Here is a 23,931-nt window from a genome sequence, read left to right as displayed (position 1 = left end):
AAACTTCCTCTTAAAAGTTCCCAATGTGTCCAGTAAATTCTGGTGCTTCAGGTATGGACAGCAGGCTGCCCCCACACCAGCAGCATACCACCCACCACTCTTCTGGACATACATGCAGAGCCCCCTGCTCTCTGAACTTGGCTACTACCTGAGCCAACACTCTAGAATACTTTCTTTATGTATAGAAAATGAAACAAAACAGGAGCCAAGTTTACACACGAAAGAATTTTGTTAAATAGAAGAGCCAAGAGTTTTCCATTGTCTAACAAATACCTTTCAGAAATCACCTTGCTTTTTTGGTCTTTTTGAATGACAATGAAATGTTGGCTGACATTTTTCAGGAACAGTGTCTGATCACTTCAGCCCAAGGTTCCTGTTTATATTCTGACTCTGACTGATTCTTACCTCCTCCAGATAGGGCCTTCAGAAATAATGCTCACCATTCTTTTATTTACTTCAGCATTTAAATTAATAGTTGTCGGGGCACCTAGGCAGCTTAGTCGGTTGAGAATCCAACTTCGGCTCAGGTCATGATCTCGTGGTTGACAAGTTCGAGCCCCATGTCAGGCTCTGTACTGACAGCTCAGAGCCTGGAGCCTGCTTTGGATTCTGTGTCTCCCTCTCTCTCTGCCCCTCCCCCACTCATGCTCTGTCTCTCTCTGTCTCAAAAATAAATAAAAAGATTTAAAAAAATTTTTTTTAATTAAAAGTTGTCTTAGGCATCCAGATGACCAACAGACATATGAAAAGATGCTCAACATGGCTCATCATCAGGGAAATACAAATCAAAACCACATCAAGATACCACTTCACACCAGTCAGAATGATTAAAATTAACTCAGGAAACAACAGATGCAGAGAAAAGGGAACCCTCTTGCAATTGTTGGTAAGAATGCAAACTAGTGCAGCCACTCTGGAAAACAGTGTGGAGGTTCCTCAAAAAATTAAAAACAGAATTACCCTACTACCCAGCAATAGCACTACTAGGAATTTATCCAAAGGATACAGGAGGGCTGATTCATAGGGGCACAGGTACCCCAACGTTTATAGCAGCACTATCAACAATAGCCAAATTATGGATAGAGCCCAAATGTCCATCAACAGATGAATAGATAAAGAAGATGTGGTTTATATATATAATGGAATACTACTTGGCAATGAGAAACAATGAAATCTTGCCATTTGCAACAATGTGGATGGCACTGCAAGGGTATTATGCTAAGTGAAATAAATCAGTCAGAGAAAGACAGATATCAAATGTTTTCACTCACATGGAATTTGAGAAACTTAACAGAAGACCATGGGAGAAGGAAGGGGAAAAAAATTGTTTCAAACAGAAAGGAAGGCAAACCATAAGAGACTCTTAAATACAGAGAACTGAGGGTTGATGGGGGGTGGGGGGAGAGGGGAAAATGGGTGATGGGCACTAAGGAAGGCACTTGTTGGGATGAGCACTGGGTGTTGTATGTAAGCTATGAATCATGGGAATCTACTCCTGAAGCCAAGAGCACAGTGTACATACTGTATGTTAGCTAACTTGACAATAAATTATATTAAATAATTAATTAAAAAGATAAAAAAATAAAAGTTGTCTTAGTAATACATATAATTCTATGACATATACAATGAGGCAATGATACAACCAATTTAAAAAAAAAATAGTTCTACCAAAATGATTTTCATTTGCATCTACTCCTTACTAATGAGGCTAAGAATCTTTTCCTGTTTATCATACACTCCAATTTTCTCTTGTTTGAAAATCTTTAGAATCTCCAGTTCTACCTCACACACTCCAAACTCTCCCCTCATCTATATTTAATGTCTGCTCTTAAAACAGTGTGGAGGTTCCTCAAAGTTAAAAACAGAACTACCTTATGATCTGGGAATCATCCTACTGGGTATTACCCAAATACAAAAACACTCATTCAAAGGGAAGCTGCCCGAGTGTCCCTCAACAGATGAATGGATAAAGAAGATGTGGTGTGTATACACAATGAAATATGATTCATCCATAAAAAATGAAACCTTGTCATTTGCAATGACATGGATAGAGCTAGAAAGTATAATACTAAGTACTTAAGTCAGCAGAGAAAGACAAATACCATATGATGTCACTCATATGTGGAATTTAAGAAATAAAACAAATGAGGAAAGGGGGGAAAAAGACAGACAAACCAAGAAACAGACTCTTAATTACAGAGAATAAACTGATGGTTACCAGATGGGAGGGGGGTGGGAGGATGGCTTAACTAGGTGACAGAAATTAAGGAGTGCACTTAAAATGAGCACAGGGTGATACATGAAACTGTTCAATTACTATATTGTATACCTAAAGCTAATATAACACTGTGTGTTTATTAACTAGAATTAAAATAAAAACTTAAAAGAGTCTGCTCTTTACCCCAAAACCTATTCTACATAATTTTCAGAGTATACCTCAACAGCCAAAACATTTTCAGACCCTAGTACTAGCTAGATCTCACTATCTTACTATGAAAACCAATAATCCTCCTGTTAAAATATATCTAATACTATTTACCTAAGAAGCTGTTGTATGAGCTGAACCAGAGGCAAACACTGTTTTCCAGAAGATTCATAGATCCCAGTATTAATAAGATCTTTATCCAATGGAGTCCTACTTCTATGAAATGTCGAGGCACTGGCTTCCTGTTCATCAATTTCTTTTTCCTTCTGTGCTTCTTTTTTGGCTTCCATATCCTGTAATTCATAAAACAGAAACTGGTTACCAGTTATCTTAGTACCAAGTGTGAATACACCCTGAGCTGAGCCCTGATCTCACAGCAGATGTCCCAGCTTCTGTGCACTAACTCACAAAACCACCTGGTGACACTGGCCCACATCCACTGTCGAAAACCCCACTGCTCAGGTGCTCAGTTTCTAAACAGACTATTTGTCCTATAAATCCATTACCCAGGCTGCCATTGCTAACGTTCTCCAGGTTCCTTCTGTAAAGTCCCTAAAATCTTTTCTCCTGCTACTGGATCTAAGAAATACTTAATGTGATCTGCCCCATACACACACAGTCTATTTTGCAAACATGAAGCAAGAACTCAAGAATAAGAGGATATATTCCCAAGTCATGTATCTGATAAGAAACATGTGTTCAGAATACAGAAAGAATTCTTACAACTCAACAATTAAAAAATAACCAACTTAAAAATAAGCAAAGGATTTGAATAGAAGTATCTTCAAAGATGATATATAAGTGGCTCATAAGCACATGAAAAGATGTTAGGCATCATTAGTCATCAGGGAAATTCACATCTGTTAGGATAGCTATAAAAGAAAAGTTGGACAGTAGCAAGCATTGACAAGGATGTAGAGAAATCAGAACCCTCATACATTGCTACTGGGAATATAAAGTGGCACAGCCACTTAAGAAAAAAATCTGGCCATTCTTCAAAACATTAAACACAGAGATACTATAAAACAAAACAAATCCACTCCTAGGCATACACCCATAAGAAAAAAAAAGCCTGTCCAAACAAAAACCTATACACAAATGTTCGTAACAGCATTATTCATAACTTAAAAATAGCAACAACTAAATGTCCATTGGCTGATGAATGTATCAACAAAATGTGCTATGCCATACAATGGAATATTATTTAGCAATTTTAAAAAATTAAGTATGACATGAATAAACTTTGAAAACACTAGGCTAAGTGAAAAGCCAGACACAAAAGGTCACGTATTGTATAAATCCATTTATATGAAATGTCCAGAGCTAGAAATTCTTCAGGAGACAGAAAGTAGATTAGCAGTTGTCAATGGTTGAGACAAGTAGGGAATAGGGGGTGTGACTGTTAAGGGGCACAGAGTTTCTTTTTGAAGTAATGAAAAGGTTCTGAAATCACTGGTGATGATGGTTGCACAACTCTGTGAGTATACCACTGAATTATACACTGTAAAAGAGTGAATTTTATAGTATGTGAATTAGATCTCAATAAAGCTATTATTTAAAAAAAAAAAGAAACAAAAAGGCAAAAAACAAAAATAGAAGGTATCTTTGCCAAACACAACCAATATTCCTGAGGACTTACTATATACCAAGCATTGTTCTAGTAACCAAATTTATGGTGAAAAAGCAAAAAAGTTCTTTCCTTCTGGGCATTTTCTAATGGCAAAAACAAGAACAGTCTAAACACCAACAATCCATCCCAATCTTTGAGGGGTATAGGGATGAAGACTCAGCCTCAGTGACTACCCACTGTTAAGGATAAGAAAGCAACATAAATCAGAAAAATGAATAATGTGCATCCTTTTAACCCAGCACAATTTCATTTCTAAAACTCTTTCCTAATAATCATTCTTATACTCTATTCAATGACTTATAATCCATAAAATATACTTAGAGGCTCCCAGGTGGCTTAGTCAGTTAATCATCCAACTTCTGATTTTGGCTCAGGTCATGATCTCACAGTTCATGGAATCAAGCCCTGCACTGGGTTCTGCACTAACAGCTTGGAGCCTGCTCGGGATTTTCTCTCTCCTCTCTCTCTGCCCTTTCCCCCACTCATGCACACTCTCTATCAAAATAAATTACATTTTTAAAAAGAATATAATTAATAATTGTAGTAAAAATATCTAAAACCTAAAAGGTAAATAGATTATTTATAAAAAATAAAAAGGAATATGAAGGAATTCCCTTTTCATATGACAGACTTCTCCAAAACAACAGAACAAATGGACGGTAAAATATACAACAGAAAACATGGCAACCTGATGAGTAAAAAAGATGCAAATTAACACACCACTGAAATTAATTCTAGCCCCATAATCACATCATTAGTAAACATTTGCATCCTCAAAAGTCAGACAATAAAACAAAAATATTAACAATATTGGCATACTAATAATTCTTAAATATGAGGTTTTTGTTTACGTCTTTCTGTAGCTTTATAACAATTTTGTTTTAAAATGAATGGCCTGTTAGTTATCTTTTAGGCTTAATGATTATATAAATCACAATCTATGTATCTCTGTAGCCTCTCTACCTCTGCAATACCCTGCCTCCAATACCTCCTTAAAGGTCCCTCCCTCTGTCCAGCAGGAAGTGAGGAATAAACATTTGCTAACTAAATTAATAGGTTCTAAAAATACTGCTTGGGTCATATCTGGCCCACTCGTGGACTTCCTCTGTCTGTTCTCTGTCATGGCTCCCATCAGGTAAGCTGTCACACAGAGCTGTGTGGGGAAGAGGAAGAAAAGGAAGAGGCTTGGAATCAGCAAACCTACCACTCACTAGTCCTAACACCTTAGCAAATCACTACACTTTTGTGGTACTTATGTCCACATCTATAAAATGGAATTTTAAACCACTTTTTCCACCCAACACCATTGACAAAGTTAAAAGAGAAAATTAAAATAAAGTACACAGCATAGTACCTGGAAAATAATAGCTATACAAAGAACTGTAGTTGTTCCTAATGTTATTTATACGATTTCTTCTATTTTTTTCAATTTAAATTTTTTTTTAATGTTTTTATTTATTTTTGAGAGACAAAGCGTGAACAGTGGAGGGACAGCGAGAGAGGGAGAAGTAGAATTAGAAGCAGGCTCCAGGCTCTGAGCTGTCAGCACAGAACCTGGCACAGGGCTTGAACTCACGAACCATGAGATTGTGACCTGAGCTGAAGTTGGACACGTAACCGACTGAGCCACCCAGGCGCCCCTATTTTTTTTTTCAATTTAATCAAAGTACTTCTTAAGTATGCTTTCAAAGATATTTTCAATGTATTTACTTCATCTAATTTTATCAGTGTTAGTTTTTAGATAAAAAACTATTGCAACAATAAAAGCAACAAAAGAAGCTATGAATGACCAATAAGTACATACAAATGCAAATTAAAACCACACTTCCCTCCCCCAGAATAGCTAAATTTATGAAGAATGACATGCCTCATGTCACTGAGGTCAAGAAGAGCTAGAACTAGAACTCTCATATTGGCTGGTTCAAATTAAATGCCACAGCCACTTTAGGAAACTGTAAAAACACAGTCACCAAAAGACCTAGCAAATTCTACTTCCAAGTATTTACGCAAGAGAAAAACACATGTTCACTAAAGGACTTGTATACAGCATGATCAAAGCAGCTTTACAGAATCAAAAATTTTAATCAAATGTCTATCAACAGGACAATGAATAAACAAACAGTGCCATAATCATACAATGAAATACTCAATGGTAAAAACAACAGATGAGTCTGAAAATTATCAATGTAAAATAAAGCAGACATAAAATAGTACATACTATATGATTCCATTTATGTGGCAATCAGAACTGGCAAGACTAATTTAATCTGAGGGAGGATGGGAGTCCTGGAGTGCAAAGAGGCACAATGACACTTTCTAGGGTGATGGAAATGATTCATAATATGATCAGAGTATCTGTCACATTCATTTAAGTAGATAAAAGTGAGTATATTTTATCATACTTAATATCTCAAGTTTTTTAACTAGTTAGATAAAAAAGCTTTAATTACAGAAAATATTTGGATGTTACTAACCATTTAATGTTTCAGTTTTTCAATAATTCTTACAAAATGTTATTTCTTCACCTGAGTACAGTGTTTCAATCTCAGCTCACTGACAGGTAAAACTTGCCTCTGTCAGCTCACATACATACTCCTAGAACCATACCTGGATTTCTGCAGTAATGGCTGCATTTAAGGCCGACTCTAAGCCTCCATCGGCCATCAAGCTGCCCACCAGAAGATCAATCATGAATCGACGACCTGGACTTATGTTTACTTCATTGCCTGAAACTGGAAAGGAAAGTGTTTTTGACAATGTGAGGTAAGTGCCAATGCCCCTTGGCACCCTCTTGTGCACCCACCACTCCACCCCATCCCCAAACCCACCTGCACAGGGCAGGAGAGCAGAGAGCGCCCGGGCCCTTTCCTCAGCAGTGGGCAGAAGCACGGACCACCCACTCTGCAGCACAGCCTGGGCAGCTGCCTGCACGGTGCTCAGCACACCTGCACTGCTGGCCAGAGACACCACAGTCTGTTTCAGGCTGTTGAGGAGGACGCTGCCCAGACCTAAACCAAGGAATTCTGGGTCAACCTGGTGACTAATGGCAGCATGCAACTGAAAGGAGAAAAAGAATTTTAATTTAGAAGTCCTAAAAACAAGTGTATTTCAAATCTTGTTAAAGATTAAATAATACCTCAAACTGAGTTTTATTCAAATAATAAAGAAAAAAGCTCTGCTATATGAATTTTTTTAACTAGACTAAAAACTTTTACTCATACTAGGTGAGAGTCCACAGTAAGGTATTTTTAAGAGGAATTTTTTAAACCCACTATAAATACATATATGGAAGAGCTCAAGACCAATGGAGAGGTTAAATCATGTGGAAACAGGGGCACCTGGGTGGCTCAGTCGGTTACACACTCGACTTTGGCTCAGGTCATGATCTCACGATTTGTGAGTTCGAGCTCCACATCGGACTCTGTGCTGACAGCTCAGAGTCTGGAGCCTGCTTCGGATTCTGTGTATCCCTCTCTCTCTGCCCCTCTCCCACTTATGTTCTATCTCTCTCTCTCTTTCAAAAATAAGTAAACATTAAAAGAAATAAAGTCAAGTGGAAACAGCAACCTCCACCCCACCACCAGTCATCTGCACCAAACACAGAGAAATAGCGAATATAATACAACCCGAAAGCTGTTAAAAAAATATAGGGGCGCCTGGGTGGCTCAGTCAGTTGAGCACCTGACTTCAGCTCAGGTCATGGTATTGCAGCTTGTGAGCTCAAGCCCCACATTGGGCTCACTGCTGTCAATGCAGAGCGTGTTTCATATCCTCTGTTCCCTTCTCTCTCTGCCCCTCTCATGCTCTCTCTCAAAAATAAACATTTAAAAAATGTTTTTAAAAAAAAGATTATATAGCCAAGCTGAGAGTATACAAGGAAGTTCCTCAAGGGCCAAACCAGAACTCACAGAGATACACCAGCAGGAGCCAAGAGGTTCTGGACTCTAAGAATAGATCAAGGCCTTGGGGCATGAGATCCCAGCTGCCCATGACAGCCCACTGAACCTGAGCTTCCTGCAGAAGTTTGGGAGCCACTGAAGATCACCCATCTATTGCCAGCCAGGGCCTGAAAACAACACTGTCCATAAAAGCTTTTGGTAGAAAGAGACCCCACAATAAATCAGAGACCTGACAGATGTAAAATCTGTCCTGTGAACAGATGTAAAATCAAGTTTACACCAACCATCGAGGTACACATATCACAAGTCAAGAACTGAAAACCAAAACTCATCTGGAGCCTGAGAAACTCATGACACTTAAGAGACACAAATACAAAACTGCCCTCTGGGGACATCATCATAGCCAAAGGCAAGGGGATACCCCTAGCAAACCCTCCCCTGAAAGTGGTGTTGCAGTCAGAAAGGACAAGCCATACTAGGTCACCACAAGGTAGAATCAAAAAACAGAGCTCTTACAAGAGGCAAAATTCACACCCCTAGGCAGCAATAAAAACAATGGAATGAATCCATAAAAAAAGAAAATGTTCTTAGAGATCAAGGAAGGAACAGAACCCAGAAGAATATAATGAACAAAATGAAAGCTTTGAAAAAGACCCAAATAGAAATTCTAAAAATGAAAAAAAAAAGCTACAAGAATAAAAACCTCAAGGCAGAAGTGTGAAAAGCCTGGGCCCAGGTTCCAGCCCTAAACCCTGAGGCCATGGGTACCTGATCTGGGCCACATTCCTGAACCTCTCTCTGTGTCCTCATTTATGCAATATACATCACAGGTCCTAACTCTCAGATGAGTGGCACACTGATTTAATGAGTTAATGCATGGAATGCAATGATCATACAAGTAATTATTTTATAATGGACAATTCAAAAATATGGAACATTCATCTAAAGAAAGGATTTGGGAACTGAAAGAGAGCATTGAATGAAAAACCAGAAGGCAGAATGGAAAAGACAGAAAATGAACATCATAAAAGATAAAAAGATTTTTAAAATATCAAACAAGTTGTGATACTTAGGAAGACAAGAGAAGTTCAACATACACTGAGAAGTAGATAAAGTAGATTAAAAAAAGAGTTAATTTCAATGGTTAAATGGTGACTATTTTTTCAAAACTTAACAAAACATGTAATGAGAATCATAACCTCAAGTTACATATACAAATATAAATCCTCACCTAGACATAATATATTAAAATTACAAAACAAAAGAACATCTGAAAGGCTACCAAAAAGAAAGACACCTTAACTACAAATAAACAATTACATCAATAAAACAATTTTCATCAGCAAAAATAAAGACTGGAAGACAAAACATCTTCAAACTGTTGATAAAATAACATGTAACCTAGAAAGCTAAGCCCTGTTAAACTACCTTAAGAAACATTCAAGCAAACAGTTTTCAGACTTTACAACTCACAGACCTTGATGAAGAAACTTACTGAAGGAGGTACCCAGGAGGGAGAAGATATAAGCAACAATGACAAAACAAATTGGTTAAAAAAAAAGAAAAAAAGGCTACATCAAAGTAAGCATGGTCTCTTTAAAAATGACGATTATAATGGGGCGCCTGGGTGGCACAGTCCGTTAAGTGCCTGATTCTTGATTTCAGTTCAGGTCATGATCTCACAGTTTCATGGGTTCAAGCCCCACATCATGCTCTGTGTTGACAGCATGGAGGCTACTTGGGATTCTCTCTCTCCCTCTCTCTCTGCTGGCAGTCTCCCCAATTTTGTGCTGTCTCTCTCAAAATAAATAAACTTAAAAAGAATTTTAATTAAAAAATTAAAATGACAGTTATGATTATAATAATTCAAAGAAAAGTGAAAAATGATTATTATTTTTGTAACAATATAAAAATAATTATTTCACCAATCCTAACAGGCATTTCTTTTCATGTCTTAAATCAGAAATTTATCTTACACATCACAATTGGGAGCATTTTTCTTTTAGGGGCACATACACAAAAAAGTGTGCATTGGATCCAATGTAATAACAGACTACCTGACAATTAAAACACAAAAGGTGGAAAGGGGAGCTTAGGGTAATGCATCCTATAGCCCCTATATTTTTCAGGAAGAGAAGGACTAGTTACTTAACATTTTGTGGAATTAACAAATATTTAATTTTTTTGTGACATGATTAATATCCAGAAATCAGATTTAAAAATTTAGGAACAATTAAAGGTATCATGAAAGAAAAAACTGTTTTGGAGGGGTGCCTGGATGGCTCAGTCAGTTGAACATCCAACTCTTGGTTTTGGCTCAGGTCATGATCTCATAGTTCGTGGGTTCAATCCCTGTATGGGGCTCCACACTGACAGCAAAGAGCCTGCTTGGGATTCTCTCTCTCCCTCTCTCTCTGCCTCTTCCCCTCTTGCTCTTGCTCTCAAAACAAATAAATAAACTTAAAAAAATTGTTTTCGAAACTTGATCAAGAGATAAATAATAGGGGCGCCCGGGTGGCTCAGTTAAGTGTCTGACTTTGGCTCAGGTCATGACCATGCGGCTTGTGAGTTCAAACCCCACATCGGGCTCTGTGCTGGCAGCTCAGAGCCTAGAGCCTACTTTGGATTCTGTGTCTCCCTCTCTCTCTGCCCCCTCCCCTGCTCACATTCTGTCTCTCTCAAAAATACACAAACATTTAAAAGAAGAGAGAAATAATAAAATGAAGAATAAACTTACATAAAACTTATCAGAAGACCTAAATTCAAATACATTAGCAATCACAAAAACTATAAAAAAATTAAATTCACCTAATGAATAAAGATCCTCAAATTGGATTCTTTTTAAGAATCAAGCTTTGGGGCGCCTGGGTGGCTCAGTCGGTTAAGCGGCCGACTTTGGCTCAGGTCATGATCTTGCGGTCTGTGAGTTCGAGCCCCGCATCGGGCTCTGTGCTGACAGCTCAGAACCTGGAGCCTGTTTCAGATTCTGTGTCTCCCTCTCTCTGACCCTCCCCCGTTCATGCTCTGTCTCTCTCCGTCTCAAAAATAAATAAACGTTAAAAAAAAATAAAATAAAATAAAAATTTTTAAAAATAAAAAAAAATAATCAAGCTCTGTAAGTGATTTTTTAAAATGATGCAATTAAAACATAAGGACCTAAAAAAAACAGAATAAAGCAACAGAAAAACATATGTCACCAGGTAAATGTAGGCCAAAAGGAATTGAACCTAAAACAACATGTATAAGGTCTTTCTCCATAGCACTGACCAGAATAGCAACATTGCTACAAACCATGGGAATCAACAACTGGGTGGAATCACGGAAGGGAACCACAGAGGCCCTAATAAATGAGCTCCTTTAGACGATTTTTGGGAAAGAGAAGTACTCTCCAAACTTCTGCTAATTTGATTAATGCAACTAAACACTAAATTCAGCTGTGTGCTTTTTATTTTTTATTTTTTTTAATAATTTATTGTCAAGTTAGCTAACATACAGTGTATACAGTGTACTCTTGGCTTCGGGACTAGATTCCTGTGAATCATCACTTACCATAAGCTGTGTGCCTTTTAAAGAACCAAGGCAAGAAGGGGACAGAAGAAGAGGGGGACATGATGGGTTACATAGAAATCCTTGTATTATAAAGGGAAAAATTAAAAAAATAAAAATAAAAAATAAAAGTGTAAAAAAAATAATAAAAAAAATAAAGGGAAAAATTATTTTGTTGAGAAAAACTAGTTTCTTGACATTCAGTCATAGGATTTTATTGCCAAGAGAAATATGATGACCAAAGATTTCAGCTATAGTTTTTCTTTAAAAAAGAAACAAAGAAGCAAACAAACAAAAAAAGAAAAAAAAAAGGGAAGAAAAATATGTTTGTAGGTTTTCTTATTTTGACCTTTCACTTTAACCTTCCCTGTGACAAAGTGAAGGGAGACAAGCTTACAGAGTTGAGCTTTCATACTCCAGAGGAGAGACTGGCTAGCACACCAACTGGTCTCTCAGTTATCCACTATCTCACTCAGTTGTTTCTCCACATACAACAGTAAATTCAAGAGTGATTCCATGATGAATGCAAACAAGCTGATTATTGCAGAAATAAAACAATCCATATATACTCTCACCCTGCATGCCAAGACTGACTTCCAGAACAAATATAACTAGACTGATTTTTTTTTTAATTTTTTTCTAACATTTATTTATTTTTGAGACAGAGAGAGACACAGCATGAATGGGAGAGGGGCAGAGCAAGAGGGAGACACAGAATCGGAAGCAGGCTCCAGGCTCTGAGCCATCAGCCCAGAGCCCGATGCGGGGCTCGAACTCGCAGACCACGAGATCGTGACCTGAGCTGAAGTCGGATGCTTAACCGACTGAGCCACCCAGGCGCCCCTAGACTGATTTTTTTAAGCCTCCTACATATTACATTCCATCATAATCTAGATAATCTAATCTAAATAATCTAAACACTTTAAATACTTTACATTTTTCATTAGCAGTTCAATTAACAGGCTAAAATGCATACCCTTCAATATACACAAACATTGTTACAAATACCTAAGACACTTACAAAGGGAGGGAGAGGAAAGGAAATCATTAATACCTGAAGTCGTAGAAGATTCAGTGTTGCCACAGCCATACATTCTTTCTCTTGAGGTGGAGGCCAGTCAGCAGTGCCGTCCATCCCCTCACTCACTTGCCGTAGTAGGAGGTCCAGCTGCTCAAAAGTCATTGAGCAGATATCTACCACAAAAGGGACACGGAGGCCAATGGACCACTCAGAACAAGATGACCAAGCAAAACTCTATTGAAGAAACAAAACAACCTAAAATGAATTCACACATTCAGTTCTTGGACTGTTTCACAGAAAAGATTCACCATTATGAATTACGAAGATGCTTTAAATTATTACTTATTCATACCTCTAATTGTCCCCAATACAAATGTACTTTCATGGTTGTCTAGTTTATACACTATCAGCTTCCAATCTTCTCTCTCATTTTAGGACCCAATCTCATTGTGCCACAAATAAAAAGATACAACGTTTATAATCTTTTCACTCTCAAAATTATTAATGCACACTAATAGATAACAGTGAGGATCATAATCTACTTGAACAGTTACAAATAACTGTAAGTAAATAATGAAAGGTTAGGTATATTTAATCTCTAAAGCAACCACTAAAAAACTACACAAAGAGACAACTCAGTAAGTTAAGATGGAGTACTAAAAATTATTCAAACAACCCAAAAGAAGTCAGGAAAAGATAAAGGAATAAAAAAAGAGAGCAAACAAAACCTCACAATGGTAGAAATAAATCTAACTTATAAATAATTAAATTAAATGTAAATGGTCTAAACATACTAACAAAAAGTAGAAATTGTCAGGAGGTATGAAAACCAAAATCTAACTATATGGTATCAACAAGAAATCTACCTTAAATATAAAGATTAAAAAAGTTTAAGTAAAGGAATAGAAAATGGCTATATTAATATCAAACAAAGCAAACTTCAGAGACAGGAAATTACCAGGGCTAAACAGAGACATTATACAATGATAAAAGGGTCAATTCACAAGAAGACAGAACAATGTTGAATGATATGTACCTAACAACAGAACCACAAAACACACGGCAGTAAAAACTGGCAGAAATGAAAGAAACAGATAAATCCAAAAATATAGTTGAAGACAGCAAAATTATCCTAATAACATAGAACAAAGAGAGATAAAAAAAAGTAAAACTTTAAAAGAAACTAATAAAACCATCAATGAACTAGATCAAACTGACACTTACTAGAAAACCACAACAGAATACAGTCATATTTAAAATATTTAATCATAAAATATTTCTTACCTATATAAAAAAATTGAAATCATAGAATATGTTCTCTGAACATAATCAAATTAAGCTTCTTAGAAACCAACAGAAACTATTCCGATTCTGTGTCTCCCTCTCTCTCTGCCCCTCCCCCGTTCATGCTCTGTCTCTCTCTGTCCCAAAAATAAATAAAAAACATTGAAAAAAAAATTAAAAAAAAAAAAAAAGAAGAAGAAAGGGGCGCCTGGGTGGCACAGTCGGTTAAGCGTCCGACTTCAGCCAGGTCACGATCTCGCGGTCCGTGAGTTCGAGCCCCGCGTCAGGCTCTGGACTGATGGCTCGGAGCCTGGAGCCTGTTTCCAATTCTGTGTCTCCCTCTCTCTCTGCCCCTCCCCCGTTCATGCTCTGTCTCTCTCTGTCCCAAAAATAAATAAAAAACGTTGAAAAAAAAATTTTTTAAAAAAAGAAACCAACAGAAACTAGAAGCCAATAAGAATAACCTAGATGTAAATAACTAGAAAAATCTCTTAAGCATTTGAAAACTAAACAACAGGTTTCTACATTCCAATTAAAAATGGTTACATTTTGATTCTAAAGTAGCCTGCAAAGAATTAAGTATGTTTATGGTAAAACCTACAGCAGCCACTAAAAAGAAACTATATAAAGAAATAAAGTCAAATTCAAATAAATAAAGTGGAATATTAAAAAATGTTCATATACTCCCAAAAAAGGCAGGAAAAGCACAATAGAGGAATAACAGAACAAACAAAAGCCAACAAGAAAATGAAAGACTCAAATCTACGTACGTCAAAAATTGGAGTAAAAATAAATGATCTAAATAAATATATCAATTAAAAGACAGATTGACTCAAGCATTTTTTTTTAAATGCACCTATACACGGTACCCAAGAAACTCACTATACACATAATGAGACATGTGGGTTAAAAGTAAAAGATATAAATCTAACAAAACATGTCAAAGACTTATATACTGAAAATGCTAATAAATGAAATCAAAGAAAATGTAAATAAATATCTAGACATACCATTTTCATTGATTGGAAGACTAAATATAGCAAAACTGCCAATTCTCCAAAAATTGATGACAGGTTAAATACAATTCCTATTAAAGTCCAAGCAAGATGTTTTTGCTGACATAGACAAGACTATTCTAAATTTTATATGGAAAGGGAAAGGAACTAGAATATTGACTTCTTATATAACCTCAATAAACAAAACCCATGACATTGGCAAATTCCTACAATAATTATTTCAATTTTTAATTTTTTTTCAATTAAAAGAATGGAAAAGTTACAGTATGCAAACACTATTAAATAAAAAGCAAGGAGCCTCTGGGTGGCTCAGTCAGTACTTAACACTTAGTCTGACTCTTGATTTTGGCTCTTGAGTCTGAACTCAAAGTTCATGGAATCAAGCCCCGCATTGGGCTCTGTGCTAGGCGCGGAGTCTGCATAAGATACTCTCTCTCCCTCTCTCTCTGCCCCTCCCCCCATTCACATGCATGCTCTCCCAAAATAAACCTAATAAAATTTTTACAAAATAAATGAAAAATGAAGCACCTACACTAAAATCAGACAAAACAGACTTCAGAGCAAAGAAAAAGAAGGATAAAGGGGGCATACTGTATAATGCCCTTGGCCAATTCATCAAGATGACAAAGCAACCCTAAATGTGCACATATCTTAAAAAAAGGAAAAAAAAAAGAGCTTCAAAATCTATGAAACAAGAACTGACAAACCCATCCTAAAATGTACATGGAATCTCAAGTGACCCCAAATAAACAAAATAATCTTGAAACAGAGAACAAAACTGGAAAACTCACAATTCCTAATTCAAAGCCTACTACACTACGAAGCTACAGTAATCACAACAGCATGGTCCTGGCATAAAGTACCAATGAAATACTGGCATACAGACCAATGAAACAGAATGGAGAGCCCAGAAATAAGCCATTACCTATACAGTAAAGTGATTTTTGATAAGTGCCAACACCATTCAATGGGGAAAGAACAATCTTTTCTACAAAAGGTGCTGGGAAAACTGCAAAGCAACCAAATTGGATCATTACCTTATACCATATACAAAAATTAACTTAGAGTGGATCAAAGACCAAAACATAAAAGCTAAAACTATAAAACTTTTAGAAGAAAACACTGGGTGAAATCTACATAACAACAGATTTCTTGAATATATATAACACCAAAAGCATAGACAACATAAGAAAAAATAAAGTAGACTTATTCAAAATTAAAAACTTGTGTGCATCAAAGGACACTATCAACAAAATGAAAAGACAAGCACAGAATGGGGAAAAAAATAGCTGTAAATCATATACCTGATAAGGGATTAATATCCACAATACATCAAGAACTCCTACAATTCAAGAAAAAATTCAAAAAGGGGCAAAGGACTTAATCAACATTTCCTCAAAGAAGATATACAAATGGTCAATACACACATAAAAAAATGCTCAACATCTTTTCTATTAGGGAAGTGCAAATCAAAACCACAGTGTGATACCACTTCATACACACAAGGATGGCTTCAAACAATCAAAGAAAGAAAACCAGAAAATAACCAGGGTTGGCCAAAAAAAAAAGTGGAGAAACTGAAACCCTTGTGCCTATCTGGTGGGAATGTAAAAATCATGCAGCTGCTGTAGAAAACAGTTTGACAGTTCCTCAAATTCCTCATAATTACCATATGATCCAGCAATTCCACTCCTAGATATATACTCAAACAAACAAAAACAAAAACAAAAACAAAAAAATGAAAGCATGGACCCAGACACTCAGAGCAACACAATCACAATAGCCAAAGGTACAAAAAAGGAGAAATAAATGAACAAAATGTGGGATATACATATAATGGAATATTATTAAGCCTTTAAAAGGAATAAAATCTTGAAACATGCTCCAACATAGAACAAGCTTAAAAACCTTATGCTTAAAAAAAATTTTAATTAAAAATTAAAAAACTTATGCTAAGTGGAATAAGCCAGACACAAAAGGTCAAATATTATATGATTATACTTATATAAGGTATCTTGAATAGGCAAATTCACAGAAACAGAAAGTAAATTTGAGGTTACTAGGGGCCAAAGGGAAGAGAAAAGGAGAGTAATGTTTAATGGGTACAGAATTTTTGTTTAGGATGATGACAAAGTTCTGGAGATGGATAACAATGATGGTTACACAGTCTCACGAATATACTTAATGCCACTCTATAGTCAACCATAATTTTTTTAATGACCAAAAGCACTGATATTAAAAAAAAATAAAACCGATAGAGCCAAAAGAAATGGGGAAATCCATAATTGTACTTGGAAATACCAACACTATCCTCCTAGAAAGAGATAGAAGCAGACAGAAAATTAGCAAGGATATACAACAATTGAATACCATCAATGAACTGGATTTAATGGACATTTATAGAACACTTCACCCAACAACAGCAAAATACATGGACAACAAAATACATAACCCTTTTTAAGCACACACACAGAACATTCACTTAAGAGAACATATCCTGAGACACAAATCTTAACAAACCTAGAAGAATTGAAATCATATAGTTTGTTCCCTAACCACAATAAAATTAAATGAGGAACAGTAAGAGAATGATACTAGTACAATCTCCAAACACTTTAAAATTAAATGACACAATAATACATAGGTCACAGAGCAATTCTCAAAAGAAATTAGAGAGTATATTGAACTGAACAAAAACAAAATACATCAAAATGTGTGAGTGCAAATTCGCACTACTTAGAGGGAAATTACAGCATCAACTGCTTAAATATTACAAAAGAAGAAAGGTCTAAAATTAACCTAGGCTTTTTCTTGAAGAAACTAAAAATAGAAAAGTGTGAACCCAAAGCAAGCTGAAAGGGAAAAAAAATAACAAAGAGAAGAAGCCAATGAAATTGAAAGCAAAAAACAAAGGGAAGTTTTTTGAAACTAAAAGTTCTTTAAAAAGATCAATAAAATGGATAAATATCTAGGCAAAACTGACAAAGAAACACAAACACACACACACAAATTACTAATATCTGTAATGAAAGAGAATATATTACTACAGACCCCAAAGACTTCAAAAGGTTAGTAAAAGAATACTAAGGATATCTTTATACACAAAACTCAGACATCTTAGATGAAATGGAACAACTCCTTGAGTGCCACAAATCCGTTAAACCTACTCAAGAAGAAACACTCTGAATAGTTCTGTATCTATTAAAGAAACAATTTTTACATAAAAATCTTTTGAGAAAGAAATTTCCTGGCTCAGATGGATTCACCAAAGAAAAAAAAATTTAAAGAAGAAATAACACTAACTCTACACAATCCCTTCTAGAAAACAGAAGAGAAAGGAACACTTTCCAACACTTTTTATGAGACCAGTTTTACCCTGATAAAAAGACACACAGTATAAAACCACAAACCAATTATCTCTGATGACCATCAGCAGAAAAATCCTCAACAATACATTAGCAAATCAAATAAAGCAATATATAAGAAAGAATAATACACCATAACCAAGTGGGGTTTATCTCAGAAATGCAAGGTTTGCTTAATATTTGAAAATCAATTAACATAGTCTACCATATAAACAGACTAAAGAAAGAAAACTACATGATCATATCATTTGAGAAGAAAAAAGTATCTGACAAAATTCAGCATCTATTCAGTATTAAAAAAAAAAAAAAAAAACTCTCAAAAAAGTAGGAGTTAAAGGAAACTTCCTTAATCTGACACAAGGCATCTACTAAAAAAAAAAATCCTACAGTTAACATCCTAGCTAATAGTGAAAGACTAAATGCTTTCCCGCTACAAACAGGAACAAGGATTTGCCCTCTTACCACTCTTCAACATCATATTGGAAGTCTTGGCCAGTGCAATAAGGCAAGGGAAAGAAATATAGAAAAAAGACGAAATAAAACTGTGTCTATGTTTCTGAAGAAAACTCAGGGAATTGACACAAAACTCCTAGAACTAATAAGAGAGTTTAGTACAACTACAGGATATAAGAACAACACACACAAGTCAATGGTATTTCAACATCCTAGCAATGAGGGATGGGCAACCAAAATTCTACAAAATATCTAACCAAACTATCTACTCAGTACCTGAGCAGGTCCACAGGCAATTCCAACTATGTGTTTGGTATCCAGTCCTGGCAGCGCAGCAGGTTCTGGTTTGGTCACACGCAAGGTGTCAAAGTGCTGACACTGGTCGTTGCTGCCCCAGCTATGGACCTCACTGTCCTCAGTCAGAGCCAGGCAGTGGGTGGAGCCTGCAGCCACATCAATTACCTTCTTCCCTGAGAGGAAAGATACAATACAGCTTCACACCTGACTTCTGTTGTAGATCATTCAGGTCAGAAGGTATTTAATGTCAACTTCTAAAGGATAATTCATTGCTTTAATACTATGCATAATTCATCTGCTTCATGTATGTTATTAAAACCCTTGTTATGGTTTACTAGCTACAATTTATTAAGACCTGCAGCCTGAAAATTAAACAATGTTAAGGTATGAAAAGGATCTGTTACCTTTTTTTTTTTTTAATGTTTATTTATTTTTGAGAAAGGGCCTGAGTGGGAGAGGGGCAGAGAGGGAGACACAGAATCCAAAGCAGGCTCTAGGCTCTGAGCTATCAGCATAGAGCCCAACACAGGGCTCAAACACACAAACTGCGAGATCCTGACCTGAGCCACAGTCGGACACTCAACTGACTGAGCCACCCAGGCACCCCAGAGCTGTTATTTTTTTTCTCCATATTCAGTTTTTCATTCAGAAAGAGATAAGTGTATTTTTAATTAATCATTAAATCGTATTCTCCTGTCCCAAGATATAATCATGCAAAGTATATCTTTTTTCCTTTCTATTTTTAGAACATTTTAGGATCACAGCAAAATTGAGGAAAAATGCAGAGATTTCCCATATACTCTCCACCCCATGTATAGCCTCCCCTATTATCAAGTATTCACTTTTATTTGCATGTGAATGTTTAATTGTTCCAACACCATTTGTTGAAAAACTCACCTCTGCTTCATTGTATTGCCCTGGCTCCCTTCTCAAAGATCAATTAACTATATTTATGTGGGTCTATTTCTGAGCTCTCTACTTTGTTTCAATGATCAATTTATCTATACTGTAATCAATGTCATACTGTCCTGATTACTGTAGCTTTATATTAAGTTTTGAAGCTGCATAGTGTCAGTCCTCCAACCTGTTCTTGTCCTTCAATACTGTGTTAGCTATTCTAGATCTGTTGCCTCTCCACATAAAACTTAGAATCAGTCTGTCAATACCAATATAATAACTTGCTCAGATTTTGATGGAGATTGCATTAAATCTATAGATCAAGCTGGAAAGAACTGACAATATTCAGTCTTCCTATCCATGAACAAAGACTATCTCTCAATTTATTAGTTCTCCTTTGATTTCATTCATCAGTTACATAGTTTTCCTCATATGGCTCTTGTACTTATTTTGTCAGAGTTATACCTATTTATTTCATTCCCTTACTACTAATGTGAATGATATTATGTATTTATTTCAAATTCCACTTCTCAATTGTTGACATATAAAAAAACAAGACTTTGGTATATTAACTTTGTATACTACAACTCTGCTATAATCATTTATTACTTCCAGCTTTTTTGTTAATTCTTTCAGATATTCTACATAGACTTTTATGTCATCTGTGAACAAAATTTCTTCCTTCTCAATCTGCATTCCTTTACTATTCTTTCATTGTCTTACTGCATTAGCTAGAACTTCCAGCATGATTCTGAAAAGAGATGATGGTGAGATGAGACATCTTTTCCTTGTACCTGATCTTAGTGGGAAGGATTCAAGTTTCTTACCATTAAGTATAATGTTAGCTGTAGGATTTTTATAGATATTCTTTATCAAGTTAAAGAATTCCTGGTTTATTGAGAGTTTTTAGTAGGAATAGGTATTGAATTTTATCAAATGTTTTTTCTGCATCTATTGATATGATCATGTGATTTTTCTTATCCCTCTCTTGATTTGATGGATTACATTGATTTTTGGATGCTGAATTAGCCAATCTTGCATATGCAGAATAAACTCAACTTAGTGGTGATATATAATTCTTTCTATACATTGTTGAATTTGATTTGTTAATATTTCATTGAAGATTTCTGCATCTATATTCATGAGAGATGTTGGTCTGTAATTTTTTTATAATGTCTTTGTCTGGCTTTGATATTAGGGTAGTGCTGGCCTCATAGAATGAGTTAATAAGTATTCCCTTTGCTTCTCTCCTCTGAAACAGAGATTATAGAGAATTGGTATAATTTCTCCCTCTTCCTTATATGTTTGGGAGAATTCACCAGTAAACCCATCTGGGCCTCATGCTTTCTGAAAGTTATCAATTATTGACTCAATTTAATAGATATAGGCCGATTCAGTTTGTCTATTTCTTCTTATATGAGTTTTGGCAAATTGTGTCTTTTAAAGAATTGGTTCACTTCATCTACATTACAAAATATGGGGACATAGAGTTGTTCTTAGTATTCCTTTATCATCTTTATAAAGTTCAAAGGATCTGTAGTATGTCTTCTCTCTCATTTCTCATCATACAGTGTTTGTCTTTCTCTGTCTGACCTATTTACTTAGCATAATGCCCTCAAGGTCCATCCATGTTAACACAAATGGAAGAATGACCTTCTTTTCTGTGGCTGAATAATATTCCATTATACTGCATTTTCTTTATCCACTCATCTATCAATGGACACTTAGGTTGTTTCCATATCTTGGTTACTGTGAATAATGCTGCAATGAACAGGAGGATGCAGGTACCTTTTTGAGTTAGCATATTTATTTCCTTCAGATAAATACTCAGAAGTGGAACAGGTGGATCACATGGTAGTTGGTTTTTTTGTTTGTTTGTTTAATTTTTGCAAAGCCTCCTTACTGTTTTCCATGGTGGCTGTACCAATTTACATTCCCATCAACAGTGCACAAGAGTTTCTTTTCCTCCACATCCTCACCAACACTAGTTATTTCTTATCTTTTTGATAATAGCCATTCAAACAGGTATGAGGTGATATCTCACTGTGGTTTTGATCTGCATTTACCCTGAAGATTACTGACATTGAGTACCTTTTCATACACCTGATGGCTATCTATAAGCCACCTTTGGAAAAATGTCTACTCAGATCCTCTGCCCAATTTTTCAACAAATTGGTTTTGGAGGTTTTGTTTTGTTTTGTTGCTATTGAATTGTATGAGTCCTTTATATATTTTGGATATTAATCCTTTATCCCATATATGATTTACAAATATTTCCCCCATTCTGTACGTTGCCTTTTCATTTTGTTGATGGTTTCCTTTCCTGAACACAAAGATTACTAACTTTAGATCTTTCTTCTTTTATAATACATGAATTCAGTGCTATAAATATCTTTCTAAGCACTGCTTTCACAGCATCCCACAAATTTTGGTAAGTTGTTTTCATTTTCATTTAGTTCAAAATATTTTAAAATTTCTCTTGAGAGTTTTTTGTTTGACCATGTGTTATTTGGAAGTTTAGTGTTTATTTTTTAATATTTTTTTAATGTTTATCTATTTTTGAGAGAAACAGTGTGTGAGTATGCACAAGCAGGAGAGAGAGAGAGGAAGACAGAGAATCCCAAGTGGGCTCTGAGCTGACAGCAGACAGCCCAATATGGGGCTGGAGCCCACAAACCGTGAGATCATGACCTGAGCCAGTCAGATGCTTAACTGACTTAGCAACCCCGGCATCCTGGAAGTTTATCTCCATGTACTTGGGGATATTTCAGCTATCTTTTATTGATTTTTAGTTTAATTATATTGTAGTCTGACAGCAGACATTGTTTGATCTCCCTTCTTTTAACTATGTTAAGGGGTGTTTTATAGCCCACATTGTGGGCTATCCTGATGAATATCAAAGTACCCTCTTCATTAAGGAAGTTTTCTAAGACAAAAATCTTTTTTCTAAAGTCAAATAATACATTTTTCCTATTTAAATAGTGCTATCCAAGTATTATATTTTTGCTTAATAGTAAGTCTAACATGACCAGCACAAGGAATGTCTTCAGAAATGTCAACATAAAAAATAATTCAGCTGCAAAATTCTACTAGAGTAAGGAGAACAATTCTAAGAGCCTATGATAAGTTGACAACAACCAATATGTACCAAAAATTATTTAAATATTTTCATGATAAGTTTTCTCTGTATCTAATAAATGTTGCTGAGGAAGCATATTTCCTTAACTAAGTGAAAAAAATATAAACAAGAAAGGCTAACAAAATTTAAACATAGCTCCATAATATAAACCAACTGTATTACCCTACAACTTATCTCAGAAACTTAGAAAACAATAGACACCATAAAACTTTGTCATCAGGAAAGAAACTATCAAGTCCTATGTAAAAGTCTCCCTTTAAACTCCCTTGACAAAAAAGCAAAAACATAAAGTAGGATCCAGCACAGAGATCCAACAAACTTCATCCCTCATGCCAAACACAGGCCAAGGGTTGTTTCTATGAATAAAGCCATAACATAGCCAGGACCATTTGTTTACATATTGTCCATGGCTACTTTTGGGGTACAAAAGCAGAAAAAGAGTAGTTGAGACATACAGTGTATGGTACTCAAAGCTAAAATACTTATGGTCTAGGTCCTTTAGGAAAACAGTCTGCTCACCTCTTAGATAAAGCACTACAAGCCCCACCTGATAAACCTATCACCAACCTCTCCCACACTTCAGAAGGCACCTGCAAAGCACACCTACATGCCTGGGCTCCCATTCTATCTAGAATGCATGCTAGATGCCCTTGAAACCAAATAAGCAGGATTCACCTATCAAGGATAATTTCAAATGAGACCACTCTAGGCACACCAATCCTATCTCCCACTGTGCTCCCACAGCACTATATACACCCGTCATCTTAGCAGTGTCTACAGTATAACTACAGGTGACCTCACCAACAGAAGTTAATCTCACTAAGGCCAGCTTACATAGTGATGAATAGATGCCTGGCACCAATATTTGTAAAACTGAACGAATTTCAAAATAAATCTGGTGAGAATAATTCTACACCATTTTTGAATAGAAACAAAACCATTTTCCATTTATAATCTAT

At 35.8% G+C, this 23,931-nt stretch overlaps 1 protein-coding gene across 1 annotated transcript in view; it reads right to left on the bottom strand.

Moving 5' to 3' along the window:
* Positions 1-23,931, bottom strand: part of HERC2 (HECT and RLD domain containing E3 ubiquitin protein ligase 2) — a 263,428-nt gene that overhangs the window by 153,082 nt on the left and 86,415 nt on the right. The window contains exons 16-20 of the mRNA XM_049614147.1: positions 18,916-19,109; positions 12,555-12,755; positions 6,884-7,112; positions 6,663-6,787; positions 2,540-2,718 (exon numbers count right to left, since the gene is read on the bottom strand). Of these exons, the coding sequence (XP_049470104.1) occupies positions 2,540-2,718; positions 6,663-6,787; positions 6,884-7,112; positions 12,555-12,755; positions 18,916-19,109 (928 nt within the window). The remainder of the gene's footprint in view (positions 1-2,539; positions 2,719-6,662; positions 6,788-6,883; positions 7,113-12,554; positions 12,756-18,915; positions 19,110-23,931) is intronic.

Source organism: Panthera uncia (assembly GCF_023721935.1).
Source record: "Panthera uncia isolate 11264 chromosome B3 unlocalized genomic scaffold, Puncia_PCG_1.0 HiC_scaffold_1, whole genome shotgun sequence".
In the NCBI taxonomy this organism is placed as follows: domain Eukaryota; kingdom Metazoa; phylum Chordata; class Mammalia; order Carnivora; family Felidae; genus Panthera; species Panthera uncia.
Note: the sequence above shows the minus strand (reverse complement) of the source record. Positions and strands in the feature narration are given on the sequence as shown.